Source organism: Setaria italica, chromosome IV (assembly GCF_000263155.2).
Source record: "Setaria italica strain Yugu1 chromosome IV, Setaria_italica_v2.0, whole genome shotgun sequence".
Taxonomy (NCBI): domain Eukaryota; kingdom Viridiplantae; phylum Streptophyta; class Magnoliopsida; order Poales; family Poaceae; genus Setaria; species Setaria italica.
Genome location: NC_028453.1, coordinates 3775607 through 3790634, shown reverse-complemented (window position 1 = coordinate 3790634; position 15028 = coordinate 3775607). Strand labels below are relative to the sequence as shown.

Sequence of the window (15028 nt, the reverse complement as noted above, 5' to 3'; positions counted from 1 at the left end):
CTGAACTGGCTAACCTATGTCTTGCATGCAAGATTTGCGTGGCCGAGCGTCCGGATGTCATCTCCCTTCTCTTTGCTTGCCTTGAGTTTAGCAAGAGGATTAAGCAACCAATCTAACATAATAGGTCATGCTTTTGGCATGATCCATTATTTTCTTTCATACTTTAAGCCTCGCCTCACGTTAAAGAAGCCCAAGCCAAATACAGATGATTATAAGTTCTTGAGAAATTTTCATAGTAACAAAGTTACATCTTACTATAACGACATATATGTGGCAGGAACTTCACGACCATGAGGCATGGAGTATACAAACTATATCTGTTTACGACCACATCTGTAGTTAGATGTTTTAAAACTTTTATGGCTACATCTTAGATATGATAATATAATTTATAAACGGCATATGTTGTCAAGAACTCAAGATTGATTCTGGTTCTGCATCAATTCTAGCTCTTGCATGTTACTGCACGAACTATCTACTTGATTGACCATTGAGCAATTTTGTGACCAAGATAACTCATGTACTTCCTCCGTTCCAAATGATTATTCATTTTAGCTTTTTAAGATACATAGTTTTTGCTATATATCTAGACATAGCATATATCTAGATACATAGCAAAGTCCATGTATCTATAGAAGATAAAACGAATAGTAATTTGGGACGGAGAGATTAGCTTGTAATAGAAGATCAATAGAACCTCAATGCTTTGTCAGTTATAACAAAGTACGTGTCGCCTTTGTATCATCATGGTATAGGCTCATTCCGTGTTGAATCATTGTACTGCACACATTTAACTCAAGAGGAGAGACGACCGTATTCTCACTTACTGATAGATATGCTGTCCTTTACTCCTTTTCTCTCCAATACACATGAAAACTATACATCTTTGTATTAAAAACTATACATCTTTGTATTAAGAAGAAATAAGTTTGCAATACACAGCACGCTGCATGAGGGCACACGCACCCACATCTGCTGAGCTAGAGCTACACGGCGTTACGTACACAGTAGAGACAGCAAAGTGTGGCCTTTCACGCCTAATAATGCTGAGTACTCACTAAACAAGCAACTCGAATGCAATAAGGCCCCAGCCGCAAATTCAATTAGCTCTTTTTTTTCTTGATCAATATCGTTATCATTTGTGCATTGGCAGAGTCTCCATGTTCCTGAACATGCCTGCGTTGAACTATCAATAAATGCGGAAAAAGGTGTTTTGGATCCTTTCCTCTTGGCTGCCGGCAATTGTTCTCTGAGGGTCAACCACCATTCTAGCAGCACAGATTATCTGTTACAGATAGATAGATAGATAGATAGATAGATACTTTTTCAAGTGCATTACATGGTCTTATGTCTAAGTCTTATGTCAAACAAAAACGGTACGACCCAACGCTGGTTCCACCCAATATTCATTCATCTTTTGCCCCCAATCTAAAGACAATATTTTATGTGGGAGATAAGTTGATGTATACCGTTTCAACACTTCTTGCGTTAGTTTAGGTAGCGTTTGGTTGCTCGCAAGGAAGATGATTCTATATGGGATGGTTCAGCTGGATGGGTTGATCCTGGATGGATTGATACAGGTGGGGGATGGTTCCATCCTGTATCGAGTCGTTCGGTCGATTTTGGCGCACAGCTCGGTACGACATCTTCTCAGTATATTCCATGGATCTGAACTATCTCATCCTGGACAAAGCGGTGCGATTCAACGAACCACTCAGATCTCACACGAGTTCATACATTAGGAATCAAACACTACCTTAGTGGAGTACTCTGCCCTGCTGACGTCCCGGAAACCAAGCCCAAAATTTGGTCAGGGCCGAAATGGTGAGGAGACGATGGAGCCTCTGCCCGCAAGGCCGCAAGCCACCGAACAATGCGGCCCATGTGGAGTGAGGAAAAAAAAATGCGAACAGACGGTAGTTGGGAAATTCCCTTGTCTAATAAAATTGAAAAAGAAGATGGTCGTGCGGTGTTGTTGCTCCTCTTCCTCCTGGTCGGCGGCCGGAGCAGCGGTAGCCGCGCGCGCCTCCGCAAACGCCCCTCCTCCCCGCTCCTCCTCGCCTTCGTCAAGGACGAGCCGCAGGGCCATGGACCCTGCCGCCGGCGCCGGCCGCGGCCGCGTCCGCATCGCAGTCGTCGGCGACGTGGTACTTCTTCTCCCCTCTCTCTACGAACAACTATGCACTCTCTTCTTTGAGGAGGGGGCGCCAGCCATGGGTGCGGTACGGGTGTAGCCTTTTGCGATTCCGTGTTGGATTCCAGGTTCTGGGCATTAGAAGCAAGGAGGCTGGACCGCCGGAGAGGATTTGGCCGTTTGCCATTTGGGGACTGGGGCTCTGCACATTGACCTGATTGTTGCAGACTTGCAGTTTGGCTTGGTGATTGGGTGATGGTTGGTAGAGTTCGGGGATGGGCGCGGGACTTAGGCGGCATTTGATTTCTGGAATTTCAGTTTAGAATTTTAGCAAGCGGGACATGGTTTCCGTTATGGGGCAGAATTGGACAATCATTTGAGTTGTGTTTTCCCCCCAAACTCGAGCGTAGGCAAACACAGGCTCATGCAATATCCTTTGATTCCATATTCTGCTGGCTAAACACCGTGGAAACCTGCTAGTCACTTGGTTTATGGATATGATTTAGTAGTGGATGACTTGCTTCCTTTCGCTGTGTATGGTAGAAATTACTTGAGTTGCGTTTTCCCAAACTTGAGCATAGCCAAACTCAGAGTCTCAGGTGCTGCATTTTGATTCCATGTTCTGCTGATCAGACACCTTGGAAAGCTGCTAGTTACATGTATTTCTCTTATGGATATGATTTAAGAGTGAATGGCTTACTTTTGTGGTTTGACAAGACCATCAGTTATAGTAGTAACTCTTGTAGCGTTTATGCTTCCGGGTTTAAAATTCATGTAATCATGTGCTTAGATCTGATTGTATGTTGTACTCCGTACTAATTTGGTGTTTATGTGTTGAACTGTGCAGCACAATGATTGGGCCCTTGAGGAAGATTCAAAGGCACTCCAGTTTCTTCAGGTATTGCATATTGCGCTTTCAGCTTTTTGATACACTAGTCCATTAGATATTTTATTGTGGTGTGTACATTTCATATGTAGCTTCTCTCTAGTTCTACTATGTGGTATTGTCTAGAATGTGCATTCAATCGGGCTCCCTATGCTTGCCATGCACTTGCAATAGATGCTACCACTCCCAGTGACATTAGAATTTGACAGAAAATATTTGTATGAAAATCACTCTGTTTTCACCATAAGTTCTAACTTGCTCTCTCTGTGAAACACAGCCGGATTTGGTACTTTTTACAGGTATGCCCCTTTCCATATTTTCTGTATTTCATGTTTTACCCTTTAGTTACTTTGTGAAACAACGCTTAGATTCTTGTTGGTTGCCATCTTCTGTTTTCTCCCCTCAATCTATGGCAGGGGACTATGGTAATGAAAATGTTGAACTTGTCAAAAGCATTTCGGACCTTCAGTTGCCAAAGGCAGCAATTCTTGGTAATCATGATTGCTGGCACACATATCAATTCTCAGAGAAGTAAGAATCATACTTTCATCTGGCAAGGAGAAAGTACAAAAGTAATTTCATTAAATTTTCTTTTTTATATCATCTTGTACTCTGTTGGCATTCAGGAAGGCAGATCGTGTTCGTCTTCAGCTTGGAAGGTCAGATATTCCTTATTTATGCAATAAATTTTTGTGTTTATTGCAATATGTTGCATGACTGCAGTATGGCATTGAAGGAAATTTGTTGAAGTAAATGTTGAACAAATGCATCTTCCAGATTGCATAATTGCTGTTATGCTCTTCCACTGTCTCACACTTATGAATTTCAGCTTTAGTACCTAGTAATTCGTGACACTTATGAATTTCAGCTTTATTGCTTAGTAATTTCATGATTTATTTTCTCTTTCCTCTTTAGAAGAATGAAATCGGCATAACATAGAACCTTTTTTGAAATTAATTGGGTAAAACTGCACTAGCCTTCTAGGACTAAGTGAAAAGCTGATTTTCAGTCTAACTACTCAATGGTGCAATCAGGTTATAGCCATGTAGAATAATTCTGGGTGTCAGTTGTTCTTGCTCTTCACTTGACTATCATACTCTCTAAGCTGGAAATGATCAATAGTACTTATAATTTATTTCCATTTTCTTGTTAATATCAGCCTTGGTGAGCAGCATGTTGGGTACAAATGTTTGGATTTTCCAACAATAAAGCTTAGTATTGTTGGTGGGCGGCCATTTTCCTGTGGGGGTGATAGACTATTTAGACCAAAGCTTCTATTGAAATGGTTGGTAAGATATATCTTACTAGTGCATAAATATGTTTATAACTTTTCTGTTTAGTACTTGATATTTCTTTGCCATTTCCTTAATAGTTAAACATGGACTGTTGGAGTTAATTCTTCATCAATTGCATTTCCTGTATACAATTTCTCCCATTTCGATGTGCGTGCCACTCGGCTGCGTGATCCCAGCACATATAGATTTCTTGCACACATTTGTTGATAGAGTTGGCTAAATGAATACAAGTAATAGCTGAAATGCTGGAGCAAATGAGAGTGGCTATGAGGTAATAACCAAGAATAAGAAAACTGACTATTTCTTGAATTATTTTAAAAATTTTCCATCAAGTTCCAGATCTGGAAACCTAAACTAATCCTGGACTAGGGTTTCAAAAGAAACAGGAATTGACACCTTGATTCAATGTTTTGGAGTGGTGAGATTCCTCGTTATATCACTGGGCCTACAATATATATGGGCCTTGATATACTTAACGCTTATCAGGTGCTTTTGCTAGGTAGTAAAATTACTACTGGAATGACCTTGGTTAGGACGTAGGAGGAAGCTGGGTGGAATGGTGATGCCTGTTCATTTGAGTTTGCTGTTGTCCATCACTGTTCTATACACAGGTGTTTTGATGGAAGGCTTATCTTTCTTAGTTTCTTTAGAAGGATGGTTACCTACGACCAGATAGATATGCACACTAATTGGCTGTCCACTTGATTTTGGTTATGGAGCTAGCTTATTTTGTTCTTATTCATAAGACACTAACTATGATTAACACAATCCAACCCCCAATTGTCACCATTTGCCCCTGGATTACTCTTCATTTTTTGTCCTTGCTGTTAAGACCAAATAGTAGACTACATAGGAACTTCGCAGCTCTAGCTAAATATTCTTCAGGAAATCTAGCCTCACTTTGTAAATAAGCATCACACGATGTTCTTGCTCTCGTTTTAGCTCTTGCTGATACCTGTACTTTGATCCATTGTCACTACCGAGTATTGACCACTTACTGTAATTAAAATTACCATGTAGGGGTGTCAACGATATGGCTGGGAGTGCAAAGAAGATATACGATGCTGCTACAAGTGCACCAGAGGGCCATTCTGTTGTACTGCTTGCACATAATGGACCAACAGGTGTCTGAACATTTAATTGAATGGATTTCATAGATAGTACATGAACCACATGAACAAATAGTTTGAAGTCATAACATGCCTCATGTTAATATTTATGGTTATGCAGGTCTAGGTTCAAGAATGGATGATATCTGTGGGCGGGATTGGGTACCTGGTGGCGGTGACCATGGCGATCCAGGTCTGATGTTCATGCAATACTTTCCCTCTAGTTACCTTACTTCTCCTTCAAACTACTTCATATGACAAGCTCAAACAAAAACTCTGCAGACCTCGAGCGAGCCATCTCCGATCTGCAAAGGGAAACCGGAGTCTCCATCCCGCTGGTCGTGTTCGGGCACATGCACAAGAGCCTAGCCTACGGGAGAGGCCTGAGGAAGATGATCGCCTTTGGAGCCAATGGCACCATATACCTGAACGGAGCGGTTGTGCCCAGAGTGAGGTACGCGCAAGCGAGTCCCAGCGACGAGCAAAATCACCCTGAGGGATCGGCGTCGGTGGCTCCAACCTCGCGCGCCTTCACCATCGCCGATCTCTCTGAAGGGCGCGTCGAGAAGATCTCCGAGGTCTGGGTGCTGGTGAGCGGCGACAGGACCGAGCTCGAGGAGGAGATCGTATTGTACAAGCATCCGCGAGAGCATATGTGATATGTTATGCGACGAATATGTAACTCCTGTGAATGCTGTAAATGTACTGGTGCGATCAGTTGTTAAACGAGTGTTATACTGCCTTACGCCAACGGAAAGCCCAAAGCAGCACTTACCAAAGGTACTGTCACTGTGTGATTTGCTTGTTTTCGTTCGCGATGCTCTGGTACGGCGTCTATTTTTGGGATTAGCAGACTGACAGGAAGAGAGATCCTTCCGAAGAGAAACGTGTTTCCCCATTCAAAGAAAAATTCAAGAGCGCGTGGAATGAGACAAATCAGAGATCAATCGCTCCAAGCCCGGAGGCCGGAGGCCGGAGGCGTGAAGAGAATGCCTCCCAGCGACTTTCTGGGCGCTATCCCGGCTGCCGTTTTCGGATTTCTTTGTCTCGCGTGTCCGCGTACACCCCGGCTCTTCCCTTCCTCGGTTTCGTAGCCGGAGCCCCACCCCAGCTACCCGCTTCTCTTTTCTCGGCCTGCGCCTGGGCACGGGCACCTGACGGCTGACGCGACGCGGCGGCCCCTCCCGAACCCGGGCTGGTCCTGGCGGCCGATCGGCCCGCCCGCGCCGACCACCGCGTCGGCCGCCGCGCCTCCTCTCCTCGCCGAGATCACCTGAAAAAGGCAAGGGAGGCCAGCCCGGCCGAAGGCCCCCGAAAAAAAAAGGGAGGGGCCATTTCGTCTTGGTAGGATCGCAACCTGCCCGCTCGCGCCCGGTCGCTCCCTCGCCCATCCCGCTCCCCCCAGCCGCCTGCCTCCCTCCCCCTTCCTCCGCTCTCCGGATTTCTCTTCCGATTCCTTCGCCGGCTCGTTTACTTCCTGGCAATTTGTTGCGCGGGGCATCGCCGCCGGTTTCTGGGGGGCAGCTGCTACAGGCCAAGCCTGGTCTCTCTCTTCGAGGAGAAGCCTCGCTCGCCGCCTCCCAGCCTCCACGGGCGCCGTGGAGCGGAGATCCATCCGGACTTGGATCGGCCTCGCCTCCTGGTAAGCACCCCCTGCGTGCTCTGGATGGATTCTAGAGCCTAACACTAGTGATTGTCTGATTGGAACAACCAATCCAAATCCTTCCTTTGGCACGGTTCCGTACGGTTGCGGATTTGCCTGTTGCGTGGTTCCGTACTAATCTAATCGAGTCATCGATGGTTTGACTACGTTCTCTGTTTGGAAGGTTAATAATCTATTGACACTTGCACAATCGAACTTGGCACCCAGGGTGATGGTGCAGTTTGGTTTCCAATAAAAATTGGGGGTTCAATTTCACCCCACTTTAATCTCACCGCTGGTTTTGCGTGTCCTAACTTGCCTTATAATTTGCAGATAACAGCTATTGTTCCATTGCCATTTTGAGCAATATGGGTTGGCTGACGAAGTTTTTTAGAGGTTCAACCCACAATATCTCGGAAGGGCAGTATCACAGCAGGCCTGCTGAAGAGACATCATGGAATGAACCCTCTAGCTCTCCTGTTGTGACTGTAAGAACCTTATTCAATACCTTTACTACTTTGTGTTTTTGGACAATATCGTTTATTGGAGTCCCTCGGTACTTCCTAATCTAGTTCAGGATAAAAGGAGGTCATTCTATTTATCTAGTGTAGCCAAAGGAGATGCATTTGGCATGAGCTCCAAAAGAACTTGTCCTGTTCCTGTTATGGGGAAAAAGGCTCCGATTTGTATACAATGCATAGAGCTTTGTACCTCAATGGCTTGAAAAGACAGCTTTTTACTCAACTGTATCTTGTCAATCAACATTTTCTTTTTATAGGTACTGATCTAGGAAAATGTATTGAGATTGGTAATATGAAAGCAACATTTCCCTTATTATTAGTTGTGGTTGTGGTTGTGGCTACGTTGATGCTTCAATCAATGTGTACATATACAGCCAATTTCTGTGCGCTTACAACCTTCTAATAAGGTTCCAGATGGCACCAACTGCTTCCTAAAAAATGCTATATATCTGGCTTATGTACCTTTTTCATAATAAGCTTCTAAGAAACAAAGTATAATTCTATTGATATTGATCAAATATTCACATGCAATGTAGGACTTACTTTCAGAGTTTAACAATGAGGATATTGACCGTGCTATAGCGCTCTCTCTATTAGAAGAGGAACAAAGAAAGGCAAAGACAATAGGTTAGTATGCGTTATATTCCTCCTGCTCCTCAAGTGTTCATTATCCAAAAGAATGTTAAAACTCTTCTGTTGTTTCATTTCTGTTAGCTGTCCCCTTTTATGTTTGCTAATTTATGCATTGACATTCATCCAGGTTCATAATGTTTTAGAGAAGTGCTTATCACTTATGTTTACCTATGCCATGACATTTGTCAAGGTACTTAGTGTTTTAGAGAAGTGCGCTTTCTCGTATTATCTGTTTTTTTAAAAAAAAAGAATTTGAAGCTAGTCCACTGCATATGATAATAGTACAGTCAGGGGGAGTATTTCTTTTAAGATAATTATTTTCTTCCTGTTCATTTTTGTGACCTTGTCTAATGTTCATCAAGAAACTCGTTTATCTTATCCATTTTTAAGTGGAATTAGTTTGTTCTAGATTTCTGTGGATTCCTTAGGTAAATGGAAACACAGAGCGATACAGTTCCATCCAAAAGAAAGCAAGAAATTATCATGCAGTTAATTGTTTGTCTTGGCATCCTTTCTTGGCATCTGTGTGTTTACTTTTGATGATGGGTTGAAGAATGATTTCTCCAATTTCTATGGTTAGATATGAAAATTAACTTGCTGAATATTTCTCTGGATTGCATCCCTGAAAAGTGAGTATTACATAGAAGTGTATGGGTATGGCGAATTGGCGTTCAAAGCTTTATTTGAACTACTGTAACTCAATGTACTATATGTCTCAGATGCTGTTACAAAAATTCCGTATGAATTCATGCAGTTAATGTGTGTGACACTTTCTGGTTTATTTTTTTCCCCTTCTAGACAAGGATACACATTTGGAGGACGATGAGCTACTTGCAAGAGCTATCCAGGAAAGCTTGAATGTTGAATCGCCCCCTTGCAGAAATGGCAGTGCCAGTGGCGGCAATACATATCATCCGCCTCGTGAACCTGGCGCCGCCAATGGTGGCAGTACATATCAACCACCTCGTGAAAATGGCACCGCAAATGGTGGCAATGCATATCAACCATTACCATTTATGTTCTCATCTGGATTCAGGTTCATTTCAACTAGGCTACTTTACTGAGTTTTGTGTGGATATGTTCATGTTTATGAAATAGCAAATAAGTATATAACTAAACTGACATTATAGTTCACCAAAAAGGAAGTGCAATAAATGAAATCATGAACGCTGCATAACAGTGCTAAAAGGATAACACATCTTATTTGTTCTATCAGAATGACTAGTACATTGACTTAAGTATTAATTCTTTTATACCACATTCTGTTTAATGGCTTGGCAAATATTACTAATCTCAATGAGAGAATGTGTCTTGATTGAGAGCTCATACCAGCAGATTTTCAATGGGTGTAGTCATTGTGTTTTAATGATACTACCTAGTAGGAACTAGATATTTTGTGTTAAGAAGAAGATAGGCATAAAATTAAAGTTAAAGCGGAATGGAAACTGGATGGTGGAAATGTACACCCGTACCTTCCACCAACTGAGCTAGGCTCAATTTTTTATCAGCAAATTCCAGTTGAGTTTGCATTTGCAGTAAAGAAGTCAAATGCATCAAGGCATGATCATTAATGTAAAAAAGAAAAGAAAATACTGAACATCTTTAGGTATACAACTGAAGTTTTCATATGATATTGGGGAAATTGTGCAGTGTGCACATTGTTATGTCAATTCACTTTCCTTATCTTTTGTTCCAGTCTTTTGGGAAATTGTCAAGTCCTGAAAGATCTGATTTTCTTAAACAGAAGTGCATCAGATATGAGAATTTTCCAATGCTCTCTAAAGAACAAGAAATTGTAGACATGAACTTTCCAATGCTGTTAAAAAAACAAGAAATTATGTATGATTTGTTGCTTCGATTGTAACAAGATGCTATAATGCTCTAAAACACACTAGGTTGATAGGCATGGAAGATATCATTCTGACCGCCTTTTTTCTCTCTTCACTATAATTTAATGTGAAAGTGTACTTTCCTGCAGGGCATGTGCAGGATGTCACAGAGAGATTGGTCACGGTCGTTTTCTCAGTTGCATGGGAGCTGTTTGGCATCCAGAATGTTTTCGTTGCCATGCCTGCAGTCAACCAATATACGACTATGAGGTAACTTCTTTGTTAACTTTTTGAGCAATTGCTTTGATATACTGACCTTACAATACTATGTTGCAGTTCTCCATGTCGGGGAATCATCCGTACCATAAAACTTGCTACAAGGAGCAGTTTCACCCAAAATGTGATGTCTGCAAGCAATTTGTAAGAATCACTTCATTACTCTGATCTTATCTGCTTACGTTAGAAGTCATTAACGTTGTACGTTTTACATGCCTCTTTGTGTTAAGAAATAATACATCAAATCTGCCTCCACATTCCTGGAGAATGTAACTTCCTCTACATTCTCAATGATTGCCATGTTTATTCTTGTTAATATCTGACCATGTTCATGGTTTCAGTTATTTATTGTTGCAACTACGGAAGGTCTGAAGCTTGTAATTAGTTGCACATTTTAGGTAGCTGATTGTTTATGTTCTGAGTAGAAAGTTGTTTTGTGTTGACAGTTGACTTATATTTTTGGTTTTCATATGCACCATCTTACAGTTCCTTATTTTCAGATTCCTACAAATATGAATGGCCTTATTGAATATAGGGCACATCCTTTCTGGCTACAAAAATACTGTCCTTCACATGAAGTGGATGGTACTCCAAGGTGCTGTAGTTGTGAAAGAATGGAGGTATGTTCAGTTACAATGTTCTGCTTTTGTATTTTAGTGTTGTGGCCATACTTCATGGTTAGATAAGGTGCTTTGTGTGAAATTTGGATCAGTTCATTCCAACATGGTTCATTTACTTATCAGCCAAGGGAATCAAGATATGTATTGCTGGATGATGGCCGTAAGCTCTGCCTAGAGTGCCTTGATTCCGCAGTGATGGATACAAGCGAGTGTCAACCTCTGTATCTTGAAATTCAGGAATTTTACGAAGGTCTGAATATGAAAGTGGAACAGCAGGTTCCTTTGCTTCTGGTAGAGAGACAGGCTTTAAATGAAGCCATGGAAGGAGAGAAGGCTGTATGTTTACCATGCTCAAAATCCAATTTCCTTCTCTCCCCCTTTATACTGTTAGCTGTAACTGTTTGTTTTCTGTGGATACCAGGGTCACCACCATCTTCCAGAAACAAGAGGACTATGCTTATCAGAAGAACAGACAGTTAGCACGGTGAGAGTTGTCCCAAACACCAATTGGATTATTCTTTCTTCATTTAATCATGTTCTACTCTAGTTCTGTTGTTCTGCGGGGTTCTGAATGGGGATGTTTTCAGATACTGAGGAGACCAAGAATGGCTGGAAACAAAATTATGGAAATGATAACAGAGCCATATAGGCTGACGCGACGATGTGAAGTGACTGCAATTCTTATTCTGTATGGCCTCCCAAGGTGAAACATCAACCTTTTGTTTTGTAATGTTACAATCAGCAACACCTGACCAAAATAATAATAGTATCAGACGACTAGTTCAGAAAAGTAGTTTGTTTTCAGTTTCTTCAGAATAGTGTTCCTTCTATGAGGCCACAAAATGGTTGCATAGAATTGGAGATGTCTGGACTGTGAACTGACTGCAGAGTTCATGAGGAAAATAGTTTACCATCGTCCATCACAGTATCTTCTCCGTGTAATATGGAAATACTTTGCTGTTTATTTTGCTTCTACATTGTTGAATCCTTATGAATGCTCAATTTGTTTGTATGGATTCTTACAATTTTTTATTCTTGCAGGTTGTTGACAGGTTCAATATTAGCTCATGAGATGATGCATGCATGGTTGCGACTTAGAGGTGACACCTAGTTCTTCTGTTTTTCTCGGAACAAAACTAATGATAACTATTTTGAACTGACACATAACAACTGAAGTAATCTCTTAGTTGTAGGCTGGTAAGCAAATCACTCCCTCCGTTATCAAATATATGACGTTTAGGACAAGTAAATTAGTTCATTCTTGAACTAAATAGCTTGTCCTAAACGTCATATATTTATGGACGGAGGTAGTATGTTGTTTCTGAGACTGGACAAGTTTTTATTAGCCAATGCTGGTGAACTGAGTAGCGCTGCCGCTGCCATGTAATTGTTGGTGCTCAATTTAGACGTCAAGTATCACAAGCAACTAGAAATAACATCATGTCCAAGCTAATTTCTCTGTTAAAAAAAGCTTGCATTCACTAGGCAGTTTTCACCCAGTCGCCGCAATCATCTGCCTACATATCCTATTATCCTGTCTATTTCAAACTATTACATAGACATTTCATGCTGATGAACATTCCATCACAGGATACCGGACACTCAGTCCAGACGTAGAAGAGGGCATCTGCCAAGTCCTTGCTCACATGTGGATTGAGTCAGAGATCATGGCAGGATCAGGCAGTAGTGCTGCATCATCTTCCTCGGGCTCTTCGACATCCGCATCATCGAAAAAGGGGGGACGGTCTCAGTTTGAGCGGAAGCTCGGGGATTTCTTCAAGCATCAGATTGAGTCGGACACATCCACAGCCTACGGAGACGGTTTCAGAGCCGGGAACCGGGCCGTCATGCAGTACGGCTTGAAGCGCACCCTCGAGCATATCCGGCTAACAGGGACCTTCCCATTTTGAAAGGGCATGGATTCACATTCTGGCGAAGCTTACGTTACATACATGATTGTCATTCAAGAGTAACTTTACAGCCAAAGAAATCAATTGTACAAACATTCTTTCCAGAATCCAGATATAATATTGGAAGGGCTAACTGAAGTATCGAATGAGCTGAGATGGCCAGAGCCTGACCAATCATTTCGTATTGTGAGGACCAAACTCTGGAACGAAAACAAGACGATGGTAAATTTTTTATATGGTGTGAATTTCAATAAGAAAAATACTATATATAGTTCCTCTCACTTGTGAACTTATCTTGAACTGTTTGCCACATTACTCCGTTTATTTTCCTGGCAATTGTCAAGCTGAAATTCGAAGTTGTGCTCTGAAGCTCTTCTATATCTTCAAAAAAAAGTGTAAAAAAAACGTGGCGTTATTGTCCTCCCACCGGATCCTTCACGTTTGAAGATCCAACGGCAGGCAGAACGGTAGAAAATCTCAGCGATCTCGCCGAATTCACCCGGTACACCGTGCGAACAGTACAGCGCACGGCCTCTCTCTGCCTCGCCTCTCATGGGCATTTACCTCCCTCGTTGGTACATGCCCGGCCGAATCGGTAGGGTTCCGCTCCTACCGAAACCGTCGGCGTCGCCCACTCGCCCCGCTAGCTGCTACAGTGCAGTGCCGCTACGTGGCGAGATCGATCTCAGTCTCAGGGTACGCGCATCGCGAGAGGGCATGGTACCTGACGGGACATGCTACGCCTGGTAGAATCTAGTGGCGTAGATGTGGCTGCCAGGCCTCGACTTCCATGATCATTGATCAGTGCAGGTACAGCGAGGCGAGTGAGTGAGAGCCGGCCGGCCGGCCGGCCGGCCTGTGACGAAGCCACGGCGGATGGGCTGGGTTCAGGGCATTTACAGCATGAGCTCGTACATTGTACACCAAAACCTTCAAGATCGAATCTACTCCTAACACGGGAGCAGATGCTATGCTATTCAGCTGCTGCTCCAGCTCCTAACACGGGAGCAGATGCTATGCTATGCAGCTGCTGCTCCAGCAACTTTGGTTCTCGTTTCTAGCCGAGAATTCAGCTGCTGCTGCGCTGCTGCTTTGGAACTTGGGATGGAGATGCAGCGTCGCGGCACTGCCGGTGCTGGCAAATCCCTCCGCCGCACGCGGCCGGGAGCCGTGTCGGCCGGCAAGCGCATCTATGGATTGGGTTCCCGGGCCGGGACATGCGTTTCAGGCGTCGCGTAGCGCTCGTTGAGCCAGGTCCGCAGCGTCTCAGGCCCTCGTCAGCCCAGCAGCCCTGGTGGCACTGGGTGGCTGCCTGGCCGGGGCAGGGGGTGGGATGGGATGGGAGGGTTAGGCGCTGGGGGCGCCGGGCTCGGCGGGCAGGCCACCAGGTGCTGCAGCGCACTGCGCGACTCGGGCAGAGGCCACGGCACGGCACCCGACCGGGGAGCGCGCCCGCGCGCGTCAGTACGGGGCGCGCCAAATTCGGCAGGATCCGGAGTTATTGCGGGGGGCGCTAATACTGTGGGGGACAGACGACAGCCGGGGCAGCATTCATGCCGGGGAAATCCGGAGTTAAATGAACTCGAGATCCGCTCGTTCTTGACCCGCTGCCGCTGGCCAGCCTTGTCATCCAGCGCCTGCGTCGCCGGGCGCCTCCCCGGGCCGGGTGTTAGATTCTTCGCTGTGAGTTTCCAGCTAGTAGGAGAGACCGAGAGAGGAGCGTCCTACGTCGTCGCACGTGCCTTTACCTACAACGACGCAGAGCGCGCGCGCGAGGGAGATGAGCGATCGGGGGGCAGATCGCATGGTCCCTGGCTGGCTGGCGGGCTCCATGACGCAGCTCTCTGGCGGCCCCCGCGCGGCTGCCCGAAGACTTGGTGACCGTTTCAGATCGGCCTGCAGATTGCGGGCACGTAAGGGATGCTTGGTTGATCTCTAGCGCCTCCTTGCTGCCTTTGTCACCGCCATTAGGTGCCGGCGGGACGGGCGGTGCGCCGGCCGCTGTAGGGGTGGCACGTGGTTGACGAACTTGCTTGGTTCGTTCCTGTTGGCGGTGCTTGTTGCAGTCTCGATTCCTCTCGTTGCGCCGAGGAAGTTTCGCCATCACGAGGAGGTCGTCAGATTGGATCTGGAAAGACTGCACGAGTTTTTTGGAAAACACGGCAGCCGAGTT

The 15028-nt window shown here is 44.3% G+C and overlaps 2 protein-coding genes across 2 annotated transcripts; both read left to right on the top strand.

The window, feature by feature from the left end:
* Nucleotides 1–1953: 1953 nt before the first annotated feature.
* LOC101786179 lies at nucleotides 1954–6203 on the top strand. Its single transcript, XM_004964613.2, has 9 exons — nucleotides 1954–2147; nucleotides 2982–3032; nucleotides 3298–3319; nucleotides 3437–3551; nucleotides 3647–3679; nucleotides 4180–4305; nucleotides 5336–5439; nucleotides 5546–5617; nucleotides 5707–6203. The coding sequence occupies exons 1-9, from the start codon at nucleotides 1959–1961 to the stop codon at nucleotides 6081–6083; spliced, it is 1089 nt and encodes a 362-aa protein (XP_004964670.2). The 5' UTR covers nucleotides 1954–1958; the 3' UTR covers nucleotides 6084–6203.
* Nucleotides 6204–6503: 300 nt separating this feature from the next.
* Nucleotides 6504–13148, top strand: LOC101785773 (protein DA1-related 1). Its single transcript, XM_004964612.3, has 12 exons — nucleotides 6504–7066; nucleotides 7400–7554; nucleotides 8124–8214; nucleotides 9019–9256; nucleotides 10199–10319; nucleotides 10386–10469; nucleotides 10826–10945; nucleotides 11069–11281; nucleotides 11367–11429; nucleotides 11533–11648; nucleotides 11987–12045; nucleotides 12536–13148. The coding sequence occupies exons 2-12, from the start codon at nucleotides 7435–7437 to the stop codon at nucleotides 12853–12855; spliced, it is 1545 nt and encodes a 514-aa protein (XP_004964669.1). The 5' UTR covers nucleotides 6504–7066; nucleotides 7400–7434; the 3' UTR covers nucleotides 12856–13148.
* The last annotated feature ends 1880 nt before the right edge of the window (nucleotides 13149–15028 follow it).